Source organism: Coregonus clupeaformis, unplaced genomic scaffold (assembly GCF_020615455.1).
Source record: "Coregonus clupeaformis isolate EN_2021a unplaced genomic scaffold, ASM2061545v1 scaf2633, whole genome shotgun sequence".
NCBI lineage: Eukaryota > Metazoa > Chordata > Actinopteri > Salmoniformes > Salmonidae > Coregonus > Coregonus clupeaformis.
Window position 1 is genome coordinate 1 of NW_025536087.1, and position 13,726 is coordinate 13,726.

The window sequence follows — 13,726 nt, forward strand, 5'->3', positions numbered from 1 at the left end:
TTTTTGTGTGTTATAAGAAAGGATAGTCCATTGGGTAGCAGGCCAAAATGTACATATTTGTCCCACGCTTTGGGGTGGCAAAATTAAATGATGATTTTCATTAAGGTTCCATATCTTTGGGTAACATTTTGGTATGGTAGCCACATAGCGGAGGTAGCTAAATGTGGCTATCACTGCATCATATGTTCCATGACCCCTCTGCCGGTTAGTTGGGCCAAGGATTGAGGGTGAGAGATAATTTTTGTATTATCAGGGAACAATCTCCCTCAAACTAAGGCAATTTTATAAGTTATTAACTTCATGATACAACACATTAAGGGTTGAAACAATAAGAATAGTAATGAACATTTTTTTGGGGGGGCCCACCTTGGGGGTCAAAGGTCCCTACATGTATGCATTTTTGGGTTATATCAAGCCAGAATGGACAGTACTGGGATGTGATCTGTTTATCACATGGTTCCATAGAAATGAATACCCTTGATTATAACTAAATTCACACAGAACAAGGAGACCAATTGGGGCAGTTGTTTAGCTATATAGAGTACATCATAGATTTGGTCTATAGTCATGTCCCAGCAACCTATTTTCAAAATACTTGGCAGCCATTAATTTCAAGGAGAACAGCATTGATTTTGCATGGACATAACTGAGTAAATAATTGCAATAATGGCATTTTTTAAAATGTGGGCTTACAATAAAGACACCTCAAAATGATGAGCCAAGTACTGTCAGTTTATGTATTTAGGTAAATATGACCAGAATAGTGGTAAAAATATGACAAAAAGCTGTCCGGAATTTGCTGAGTGTTGTAGGCGTTTCAAATATATTGCGTTTAAAACACTTAGAAAATGTTGATATGAAATGCCCAATACGATTATGTAATTTGTGTTAAAATGAAGAAATGTGATGTGAAACCTTCCCTGTATATTGAACCCTAAATGATATCCCATTCAAATGTATTACGTCCAGCAAGAGGTACAGCAACCCGTTTTGGCAAAATGCCTTCCATAATGAGTGTGTAGCACATAGGGATGTGTGAAACACTAGTCACTCAGCCTGAAGTGTCCTCCCAAGAGCCATCAAATAAGCTAGCTTTTCAGGTGGGGGTGACTGGTGGGACGCTTTGGGAGGGCGGTGAAGTGTGCTGGGCAGAGGTCCAAAGTTCACACCAGGTGTGGGCCGAATCAGGAGGATGTGGTACTCACTAAGCAACAGCGTGACGTCACTTTAGAGTGCACCACCTTGAACTTTACATAAAGCTTGTAAAATTCTAAACAATGATGCCTAGCTATTAGTGATTTAGCATAGTGTACACATTTACCCAAATGGCTGCCAACCAGCTCCAATTGGTTTTTAATTGGATTGGTCTGTCATTGACAGGTGTAATATGCCTTATCATAATAACAAATATATTATAGTTATGCTGATAACACAACCAAATTAAGCTGAGGTTTGCAAAATGAATAATCTTTGGAAAATATTAGCAAAAATTGTTCCAAAAAAGGTGCAAAAAACACTTCTTATAATTGGTTCTGGTTATCATTGGCATCCCCTAATTTCTGTATTTTATTTTCAAACAATTAAAAATGGATTTATACAATTCCTAAAGGGTTCTTTCACTGGTTTGTAGTGATTATAATGATTTACAATATTATGCCATATTGTTAAATGTCAAATCTAAGTCTTGAATCCTGACATTCCAACATAACATTCTAATCAAACTGCCCCTGATGATGAGCTGGTTAAGTATTAACCCAGGTTTACAGGCTATTTAAGCTATCAGATGGTGTCTAGTTACACTATTTATGAGAGAAAAATTATATTGTAGTATAAGGCCATCTGAAATATGTATTGGTTAGTGGCTACTGAGGGTTGTTGAGGGCATCAGCAAACCAATTGCTTAAAGCTGGATTTTTTCTAATCACCAATTTACATCATTTCTATTACATTTTTCAACTAGGCTGAACTATTGGCTACAAAATGATTAGGTAACATATTTACATGAAAATGGGTTAGAGAGCATAATTTAAAAATCATGATGGTCAGTGACAGAAGAGATTATATTGCACCGATGATAATTTTTTAGATAATTTTGTGTTTACCCTAAATCTTCATGTTAACTTGCTGGAACAACTCAACAAATGGCAGATCACACCTTTAATTTTAGCATGCTGAGTATTGCTATACAACAGACTATTACAGGTGGCAACAATAAAACTCAATATGCTCCAGATTTATCTCTTGGACTGTATTTATTGAGTTTACCAATTTCCCTAAAACAAATATGTAGATCTGCTATTTGTAACATTGTATTTCAATGATGAGCCAGTCTAGTAAATCCATTAGATCCAATGGCAAACATTAACCAAATCCCGTGGTTTTTTAGATGAGATCCACTCAATAAATGTTCCATTATTGTTTCATATAGTCGTTTTTAATGACCATGTGAACATTTCAACTTGTCTCAACATTCCTTTATCAGCCTCGCCAACATTCCCTATTGCTTAAACTCCCATACAACAAGATATCTAAAGGTGTAGAAAACACTTTGAAAGCTACTTTTTGGGAGAGAGGCTATCATATATTAATTTGATCAGGGGCTTGTGGGGAACAATTTAATACTATCAATACCTTTACTCACCCCAAAGTGGATTTTTTTCCCCCGCTGGCCCATGGACTAGGACAGGCATTGAAGCAAACCAGCAATTCTATAAAGTTGGTTTGAATCCTTTGTAGCCCAGCTGCTTTCTCCTATTGTGCATCAGTTGGTCTATTTACACTGGAGGTACTTTTGGACCCTCCAAACAAGCGATAGGCCCCTAGCTACATCGTTCAATGATGCATATCATAGAAATCACATACACTGTTTGTTCCAGTTCTAATGAATGAGACTGAGACGTTCAGAGTTCCACTTTAAAATGTGAGCGTTTATGATATTTGCAAAGTATATAGTGAAATGCATTATAACAGGTAAATATAGGGTTCAAACATCATATTTAAGATACGCTGCATGGCCAAAAGTATTTGGACAGCTCTCGTCGAACTTATCTCATTTCCAAAAACTATTGCCACAAAGTTGGTAGCACAGAATTGTCTAGAGTGTCAAGCCATGTTTGTAGCGTTAGATTTCCCTTCACTAGAACTAAGGGGGCCTATCCCGAACCATGAAAAACAGCCCCATACCATTATTCCTCCTCCACCAAACTTTACAGTTTGGCACCTAACTTACCAGTTGGCACATATGCATTGGGGCGGGTGGCGTTCTCCTGGCATCTGCCAAACCCAGTCGTCATCCCGGACTGCCAGATGGTGAAGCGTGATTCATCACTCCGAGAAGCGCATTTCCACTGCTCCAGGGTTCAATGGCCGGCAAGCTTCATCACTTCAGCCCGCCGGTTGGCATTTGTGCATGGTGATCTTAGGCTTTTGTCTCGCGCGTCTGCTAGGCCCATTTCATGTAAGCTCCCCGACCATCAGTTATTGTTGCTGATGTTGCTTCCAGAGTCCAGTTTGGAACTCCGTAGCTGAGTGTTGCAACTTCTTGAGGACAGAAAATGTTTTAGGCGCTATGCGCTTCAGCACTTTCGGTGGTTATGTTCTGTGAGCTTGTGTGGCCTACCACTTCCCGGCTGAGGCGTTTTTGCTCCCTAGAAGTTTCCACTACCCAATAACAGCACTTACAGTTGACCGGGTCCAGCTCTAGCAGAGCAGAAATTTGAAGAACTGACTTGTTGGAAAGGTGGCATCCTATGATGGTGCCACCTTATAAATCACTGAGCTCTTCAGTATGGGCCCATTCACTGCCAATGTTTTTGTCTATGGGGATTGCATGGCTGTGTGCTCGATTTTATACACCTGTCGGCAACTGGTGTGGCTGAAATAGCGAATCCACTAATTTGAAGGTGCGTTCCACATCCTTTTGGCCATGTAGTATAAGACATAGGCCCTAATCCTCCTGGTTCAGCTCCGGTCACCATCACCCAGCTGTAGCAACTGTTTCTAGAGCAGTGGGAGTGAGCTGTTGTTGGGTGAGTGGGAGTATATGAGCAGGCAACGTTTAAAAGCTGGCAATGTACCTCAAATCTCTTCAGTTTTGGGTGATTCCAGGTCCGACACGATGCTGCTGACAACATTTCGCGGACTTTGGTCCATTTCAACTGTCATTTCTGCCGCTGGTAAGTTTTGTTTCTCAAACATATCTTTTCAATCTAGCATTACAGTTAGTTAAATTAGAAAGTATTTTTTTTTTAAGATGAAAGAGTTGCCAAATTTCAGTTTTCTTTCTTTTGGCTCAATTTAATGCTGAAGTCTTCTTGGAGAGGGATGATGCGCACGTGGTGCTTGACAGATCCAGGCGCGCCAGCAGCGGCTACTTGGAGGAGATGAACAGAACTCGGGCGCGAGGTGTCGAGGAAATTGTGACTATGAAGGGGCTGCAGGGAAGTTTTCGAGGACGACGGCCGAACGGTGCAATTCTGTAGTAATTTCAGTTGGGAAAATATTTGCAATTACTTTGATTGAAGGACTATTTTAATTAAATGTAATGAAATCTTTAGCAATACATAGGAACATGTGAGAATTCCAGAGATAACTATTAAAACTGACTATGTATGGTTTGTTTCCACAGAAAAGTTTTTGGTTGACATACACTGGTAAGTCGGATTTTTGTATTGTGGACTGTACACAAATAGTTCCAATCAGCCTGCTTTCAAATGGGCTTTCAGTCATTTTCATAAAATGCTAATGATATTGTTGTTTAAAATCCAATATGGTGCTACCATGTCTGTTATCACATTCCTAACTTGTTTGCACAAGATTATGTCCAGCATGTCAAATATGCAAATGTCATAACCTTTACCCTATTCGTTAGCTCTAAGGTCGTAGACCTGCCTGGTCAACCCATCCGCAAAAACAACGGAACTTGTGTTACCATGGACAACTCTTACTCATGTCAGTGTCCTGAAGGCTATGAAGGAAAATACTGTCAGACAGGTAAGAAGAGAATTCCTAGCTGCCATTTTTATACCAATAGTTTACGCCAGTGTTTCTTAATCTAGGTCCTGGGGACCCTAGGGAGTGCACATTTTTGTTTTTTTCCGTAGCACTGCACACCTGATTCCACTAATCAAATGTTAGATGGTGAGGTTGATTAGTGGAATCGGGTGTGCAGTATAAGTAGGGCGAAAGCAAATATGTGTACCCTGCTTTAGGTTCCGGACCAGAAATAAAAAAACACTAGTTTCTCAATAGTTTTTATACAAATAGATGATTGTAATTACACAGCAAACAAGAGCACTGTAATGTGAAGTGTTGCCCACATTTGCTAGTGAACTGATATTATAGGTTGACCCCATTCTGCTTATCCTACTTACCTTTCCCCTATCTCCCAACCATAGTATTTGAGGCCACCCTGAAGTGCCTCTCGCCTTCGCGGAGTGCGAGCACTTCTGTGGCGATTCTGGGCCAAGGCGCAATAGTGTTCCTGTGCTCCTGGTTACGCCCTGGAAGAGAATGGAGCAAATTGTGTCGCCCAAGGTACTAACTGTAACTGACCGTAGATGAGCCCAGATGTTTTTTAAAGGCTGGAAATCCCTGTTTCTCACAAACAGACTGTAATATTTACAATACCAAAAGGCCAACATGTGTTAATGATGTTAATGTATGAATAGACTTAGAAGCAGCAGCTCACATGTGCTGTCTGTCCATTATCAGTTCAGTATCCGTGTGGTAAAATCCCAAGCTCGGGCACGCTCCAGATGGGCCAGGCACAAGCCAGGATAGTGGTGGGAACCACTGTCGAAAGGAGCCTGTCCATGGCAGGTAGCGCATCAACACCTGGCTGTGGAGCACAAGCGGCTCCATCCACCTCATTCACATTTGATTAGCCAATACTACCCTTCTAGTCATTTGCAACACTCTTATCCAGAGTGACTTAGTAGTAGTGAGTGCATTGTTTGTGCCTGTCCCTCCCATGAAATCGATCCCACAACCCTGGCGCCTTGCACTACCACTTGAGCCACACAGGGCATTATGATACAGTAGCTACTACAGTCATTCCCATACCAACCACTGTCCTTGAATGCAAGTCAAGGGGTGTAATATTAACTTGGTTAGTATCTATTTCCACCTCTTCCATAAGGCATTATATAATTCCACAGTATTATTTTGGTTTATGTGCAATGAGATGTGATGGATAGAGTGGCCAATTTGTCTTTGTGATGGGACTGGTGGTTGCAGGTCCTGTTGAAGCATAAAGGCTCTAGTCTGTGTGGTGGGGTCATAGTTCATCCTGACTGGGTCATCACTGCTGCCCACTGTGTCCTGGATAGAGACAACAAGGACCTAATGGTGGTCGCAGGTAGGTTACGGTGTGGGTGTGGGTGTGGGTGTGTGCCTTTCATAGAGTTTCTAGAAACATATAGTGAGGACATTGTGCATTGTTTGTGTCTGTAACGATCCCGGCTGTCTGAGTCGGGGTCTGGTCGTAATCTCCAGTTTCCCGAGGGTTCGGGAACGCTCCGGGGAGCGCGCTGGTTTCGCACCTGCTTCCTATTAGCAATCTGCACACCTGGGCCTAATCAGCACCTTTCTTAGGCTCTGGCCCAACATCCAGTTCCTGCCGGATCGTTAGCCATGAACAGTAGGTGTTCTGTGTATCAGTTGAGCGTTCTAGCGTGAGTTTTGTTATTTTGTACTTTGTTGAGTTTTGTGTCCTTACCTCCGTTTTGTTCCACCTGCAGTCACAGCGTCCGGAACCTTCACCCCACCTCTGCCTGATGGTCGGCGGCTGCCGAGCCATCACTGGACCCAGACTGCACCCCCAACTACTCAACCACGCGCCCGCTCTGTCCCTGGATTATACTGCACCTTTTATGATTATCTAATAAACCCTCACCTTCGTTCAACTCTCCTTGTCCTGGTCTGCTTTTGGGTTCTGGCTGAGGGAACTGTGACAGAAGCGATCCGGCCAATTATGAACCCAGCGGACCTGGACTCTGTTCGCCATGCCATTACCCAGCAGGAGAAGATGTTGGGCCATCCATAGCATGGTACTACAGGAGATCGCGTTGTCAGTTCGGAACCTTTCTACCGGCCTGACGGAGGTCCCAGAACCAACGCCAGTGTCCGGTGGAGGACTCACTCCGGTTTCACCCATCTCGCCTGCCGCTTCTGAAGTTGTGTCCCTCCGTGAGCCCAAGGTCCCGGCCGCCGGATAAATATGAGGGGGAGCTGGGGAAGATGCCGTTCCTTCCTTATGCAGTGTGGATTAGTGTTCGATCTACAGCTCTACTCTTATGCCACTGACAAGGCTAGGATAGCTTTTGATTGAGTTGCTGCGTGGTCGAGCGCTGGAGTGGGCTTCAGCCGTTTGGGAACGACAGGATCCCTGCATGGCTTCATACCAGGGGTTCCCCACGGCCGAGATGAGGAAGCTCTTCGACCATTCCGTCCGAGGGAGGCGACGCAGCTAGGCGTCTGTTTTCTCTTCACCAAGGAACTCGCAGCGTGGGCCGACTTCGTGATCGAGTTCAAGGCGTTGGCTGTGAGAGTGGGTGGAGCGAGGAGTCTTTGCAAGCGGCCTTTTACCAGGGCCTGTCGGAGCAGCTCAAGGATGAGTTGATCTCCTATCCGGAGCCTAGTGACCTGGACAGCTTGGTAGCCTTGTCTATTCGGGTGGATAATCGAGTCCGAGAGCCGAAGGAGGGAGAAGCAATGGGGTCCGTCCAATCGATCAGCTTCTCAGTTCCCAGTCGGATCGGGTGGTGGACCAGAACACGTCGATCATTCTCCACCACTAAGGATTAGTAGAGAGGACCTCTCTCCCGATTCTGAACCCATGCAAGTGGGGCGGCACGGGTTAACCAAGGAGGAGCGTCAACATAGACGTAAGACCAACTGCTGCCTCTACTGTGGTCGCTCGGGACATGACATCTCCACTTGTTCCCGCGGTCGTCAACTGCCCGGCTCGCTAAAGTTGGGAGGACTTTTAGCGAGCCAGTTTCAACCTCTCAGTACCTCTGTCAGACCCCGCTTCCCGGCTACCCTTGTGAACAGGAATCAGAGCTTAGAGCGCACGCTTTTATCGATTCAGGTGCCGATGGAAGCTTTCTTGATGCCGAGTTGGTGGAACAGCTGGGGCTTTCAAGGAGCAATTGCCGGAAGCCATTAAGCGACCACTCTGAGCGGCAGTAGTCTGGCACGTTCACGATGAGGACTGAACCCGGTTAAGATGCGGTTGTCGGGGAATCATTCGGAGATGATTTCATTTTTCATTCTGCCGGTCTTCCCATGTTCCTCTGGTTCTTGGATACCCCTGGCTGAAGGGAACACAATCCCCGTTCGATTGGAGCGACGGGCAGGGTAACGAGTTGGAGCCTTGATTGTCATGCTAACTGTCTCAAGACTGCCTGCCCCCATGCGGTTCCCAGTCAGGTGATTGAGGCTAAACCCCAGATTTGTCCCTGGTTCCCGAGACATATCACGATTTGGGGGGAAGTTTTCAGTAAGCAGAAGGCTCTGTCACTTCTCCCCACCGACCATATGATTGTGCCATCAACCTGGTTCCTGGAGCTGTCTACCCCAAGGGAAGGTTTATAACAGTATCTCCCGACCTGAACGTTGAGGCGTTGGAGACCTACATCAAGAGTCCTAGCTGCTGGTCTCGTTCGGTCCCTCGTCATCACCCCTGGGGATCAGGATTCTTCTTTGTGGGAAAGAAGGTGGCTCTCTTCGACCGTGTATTGATTATCGGGGTTGAATGACATCACGGTCAAGAACAAGTATCCCCTGCCCTTGATGAGTTCTGCCTTCGACTCCTTACAGGGTGCTACGGTGTTCACCAAGCTAGACCTACGCAATGCGTATCACCTGGTCCGGATCAGAGAGGGGACGAGTGGTTGACCGGGTTTCAATACACCGATGGGTCACTTGAGTATCAGGTGATGCCCGTTTGGACTGACCAATGCTCAGCGGTATTCCAGAGGTATGGTGAACGACGGCCTGAGAGATATGATCGGTCTCTTCGTGTTTGTTTACCTGGATGACATTCTGATCTTCTCGAGGAACCTTCCGACCACGTCCAGCATGTCCGGCAGGTTCTGCAGCGATTGTTGGAGAATCGTCTGTTCGTGAAGGCCGAGAAGTGCGAGTTTCACGCCCACACTACATCCTTTCGGGTACATCATCTCCAGGGTGAGATTAGGATGGATCAGGAGAAGTTAGGAGCGGTTCTGGAATGGGTCCAGCCCGGTCACAAGATTGCAACTCCAGAGATTTTTTGGGGTTTGCGAATTTCTACCGAGATTCATCGGGGATTACAGCCGTGTGGCGCTCCATTAACTGCCTTGACTTTCCAGTATCAGGACCTTCAAGTGGAATCCGGAGGCGGATCGGGCGTTTCTGGATTTGAAGAGGCGATTCACTAACGCACCGATTCTCTCTCAACCGGACACGCCCGTCAGTTCCGTTGAAGTGGAGCCGGCTCGGATGTGGGAGTTGTGCGCCATCCTGTCGCAGCGATGCTCCACGGACAGTAAACTCCATCCCTGCGCCTACTACTCTCAACGCCTTTCGCCTGCAGAGAGGAATTACGGTGTGGGTAACCGGGAGCTTCTCGCGGTGAAACTTGCCTTGGAGGAGTGGCGCCACTGGTTGGAGGCGGAGCAACCGTTGATTGTCTGGACTGACCACAAGAATCTTGCTTTACGTGCAATCGGCTAAGCCGCTCAACTCCGTCAGGCCAGGTGGGCGTTGTTTTTCGGACGATTCAAGTTTGCCCTGACGTTCCGACCTGGATCTAAGACGGCAAGGCGGACGCCTTGTCCCGGATGTTCTCCAAGACGGAGGAGAGTGGGTCCAAGACCGGGACTATTCTCCCCGGAACTGCGTCGTGGGAGCAGTGATGTGGAAGATTGAGGAGAGGTGCTGGCGGCCCTTCGGACTCAGCCCGGTTCGGTAACGGTCCACCCGGTCGGGTTGTTTGTTCTGAGTCGGTTCGTCCTGCTGTCCTCAAATGGTCCCCACGCCAGCAAGATGGCTTGTCACCCGGCGTGGCTCGGACTATGGCGTTTTCTTCGAGCGTTTTGGTGGCCTGCCATGGCCGAGGATACTCGGGGTTTTGTTGCTGCCTGTCCAGTGTGTGCAGAATAAGAAGTACCAATCGGCCCAGCTCTGGACTACTTCATCCCCTTCCTATTCCCCGGCGTCCATGGTCGCATCTGGCCCTGGACTTCGTCACGGGGTTGCCCGCTTCTGAGGGGAACACGGTCGTTCTGACTATCGTGGACAGATTCAGCAAGTTCTCCCCACTTTGTGCCTTTGCCAAGCTTCCCTCTGCCTCGGAGACGTCCGAGATCCTGGTTAGGGAGGTTTTCAGGGTCACGGTTTGCCCAGTGATATCGTTTCCGACCGTGGCCCTCAGTTTACCTCTGCTGTCTGGAAGTCCTTCTGTTTGGCCATTGGAGCTACAGTCAGTCTCACATCTGGTTTTCACCCCCAATCCAATGGTCAGGCGGAGAGCCAACCAGAAGATGGAATCCACGCTACGCTGTCTGGTCTCTTCCAACCCCACCTCCTGGGCCTCTCAGTTGCCTTGGGTTGAGTATGCCCACAATACTCTCCCTACATCTGCCACTGGGATGTCTCCCTTCCAGTGCCTGTATGGCCTACCAACCTCCCCTGTTCCCTTCTCAGGAGAAGGAGCTCTCAGTGCCTTCTGTTCAGGCCCATATTCGGCGTTGCCACCGGACCTGGCATCGGGCCAGAAAGGCACTCCTTAGAGGTTCGGACCGGTATCAGCTCCAGGCGAATCGTCGCCGGATCCCCGCTCCCACCTATACCATCGGAGATAGGGTTTGGTTGGCCCACGGGATCTTCCGTTACGGACTGAGTCTAGGAAGTTGTTACCGAAGTTTATTGGTCCGTTTGTGGTGGAGAAGGTGATCAATCCAGTGGCAGTGCGACTCAAACTACCGAGGACGCTCAGAGTCCATCCCACCTTTCATGTTCTCCTGCCTCAAGCCTGTCTTCCTCAGTCCTCTGTTGCCTCCTCCGCCTCCTCCTCCTCCTCCTCGGATGATCGGAGGTGGTCCTGCCTACACGGTGCGTCGCATTATGGATTCCAGACGGCGGGGCCGGGGTTTCAGTATCTCGTGGACTGGGAGGGGTATGGTCCTGAAGAGAGGAGTTGGATTCCGCGGCGACAGGTCCTAGATGCGGATCTCATCAGGGACTTTTACCGCCTCCATCCTGGCGCTCCCGGGGAGTCCGCCCGGTGGCGTTGTCGGAGGGGGTGCTGTAACGATCCCGGCTGTCTGAGTCGGGGTCTGGTCGTAATCTCCAGTTTCCCGAGGTTCGGGAACGCTCCGGGGGAGCGCTGGTTTCCGCACCTGCTTCCTATTAGCAATCTGCACACCTGGGCCTAATCAGCACCTTTCTTAGGCTCTGGCCCAACATCCAGTTCCTGCCGGATCGTTAGCCATGAACAGTAGGTGTTCTGTGTATCAGTTGAGCGTTCTAGCGTGAGTTTTGTTATTTTGTACTTTGTTGAGTTTTTGTGTCCTTACCTCCGTTTTTGTTCCACCTGCAGTCACACGTCGGAACCTTCACCCCCACCTCTGCCTGATGGTCGGCGGCTGCCGAGCCATCACTGGACCCAGACTGCACCCCCAACTACTCAACCACGCCGCCCGCTCTGTCCCTGGATTATACTGCACCTTTTGTCGTATCTAATAAACCCTCACCTTCGTTCAACTCTCCTTGTCCTGGTCTGCTTTTGGGTTCTGGCTGAGGGAACTGTGACAGTGTCCCTATGTCACATAAGAAAACATTGCCCTAATGAACAACACTGTTTCCAGGGGAACACAACATTGAGTTAGACGAGGGCACCGAGCAGAGGATCCCGTTGCCAGAGCCATACCCTACAACCTGTACGACCCGGCAACAGGTGACAGTGACATCGCCCTGCTGCGTCTGAGCGAGCCTGTAACTCTGGGCCCTAACGCTGTACCCGTCTGCCTGCCTCAGCAACACTTCGCCAAGAGTGAGCTTGCGGCCGTCCGCTTCCACACCCTCAGCGGCTGGGGAGGCACACCAACGGGGGCAACGATCCCCAACCCGGCACCAAGCCAGCCCCCTCTCGCCCCTTCCTCCGCAGGCTAGCCACACCCATCCTGCCCAACTCTGAGTGCACCCTCAAGAGCGGCTTCAATTTCACCCAGAACATGCTGTGTGCCGGCTACTTCGTGGGGAACCAGGAGGCCTGTAGGGGGGACGATGGGAGCCCCCTGGTCACTACTATGGGGCCACCCACTTCCTGATGGGCGTGGTGGCCTGGGGGAAGGGCTGCCCCAAACAGGGTTACTATGGCGTCTACACTAACGTAGCCAACTACCTGGACTGGGCTGAGGAGGTGATGAATTCTCCTCCAGTCAGTGCCCCGGTGCCTTCAGTCAGTGCCCGGTGATGCCATTCCTGCTAGAGATGGCATTAGATGAGGTTCAGATTCAGCAGGCTACGGAGAAGTTAGTGCCACCACCTCCCATTGAATATGAGTAGCGAATATGGCTAACTCCCATTAGATTTGTCACCAGTCACCACACAACACCAAACGTCACTACAGTGATTCTAATGCTAGGTGTTGTCACATCACATCAATAAAGATTTTCATATTAGATGGAAGCTACAGTATATCATGCTACTGGTGTAGCATATCGTCCTGTTTCATCGCTTTGTAAACAGACATCTTTTCACTCTGCTATTCTTTTCATTTGACTCTTAATGTAAAGTGTAAGTTTCATGACTCAAGTGGTGATTCAGATGACCTGATGCCATACAGAATGTTTGACCTGATGCCATACAGAATGTTTGACCTGATGCCATACAGAATGTTTGACCTGATGCCATACAGAATGTTTGACCTGATGCCATACGGTATGTTTGACCTGATACCATACAGTATGTTTGACCTGATGCCATACAGTATGTTTGACCTGATGCCATACAGTATATTTGACCTGATGCCATACAGTATGTTTGACCTGATGCCATACAGAATGTTTGACCTGATGCCATACAGAATGTTTGACCTGATGCCATACAGAATGTTTGACCTGATGCCATACAGTATGTTTGACCTGATGCCATATAGTATATTTGACCTGATGCCATACAGTATGTTTGACCTGATGCCATACAGAATGTTTGACCTGATGCCATACAGAATGTTTGACATGATGCCATACAGAATGTTTGACCTGATGCCATACAGAATGTTTGACCTGATGCCATACAGAATGTTTGACCTGATGCCATACAGAATGTTTGACCTGATTCCATACAGTATGTTTGACCTGATGCCATACAGAATGTTTGCTTCCCAAGACGTACATTTACTTCCAAAGATTCCTCTCTGATATCTGAAGAATAAATATTACTTGCTGACAAACTAAATAATTGGCTCATTTGTGTTGCTTTTGTGTGTGAATGAATGAAAAGTCCAAATGTATCCATAGCCACACTTCAGCAATAGCTTATCTACATGGTTGTTTTTTCTCTGAAATGCATATTATCTGAATCAAACGCATTTCTTTAGATTTGCCATTTAAGGCTCTCACCACAACACAGCAGTGTTGACCATTGGAATAGATGTCACAGATCCTTTAGTGTCAATATTAGCTCAGTGATTTGGACCTCAGAACACTGATCACATGATCACTGGGGACTTTCT

General features: G+C 47.4%; 1 protein-coding gene across 1 annotated transcript; it reads left to right on the top strand.

Moving 5' to 3' along the window:
* The first annotated feature begins 4,107 nt into the window (after positions 1-4,107).
* On the top strand, positions 4,108-13,449 carry LOC121547790 (coagulation factor IX). Its single transcript, XM_045219697.1, is given in 8 exon segments — positions 4,108-4,175; positions 4,309-4,418; positions 5,782-5,820; positions 6,238-6,358; positions 11,856-11,897; positions 11,900-12,082; positions 12,085-12,291; positions 12,294-13,449. Coding segments are annotated over 8 exon segments (930 nt in total). The 5' UTR covers positions 4,108-4,117; the 3' UTR covers positions 12,464-13,449.
* The last annotated feature ends 277 nt before the right edge of the window (positions 13,450-13,726 follow it).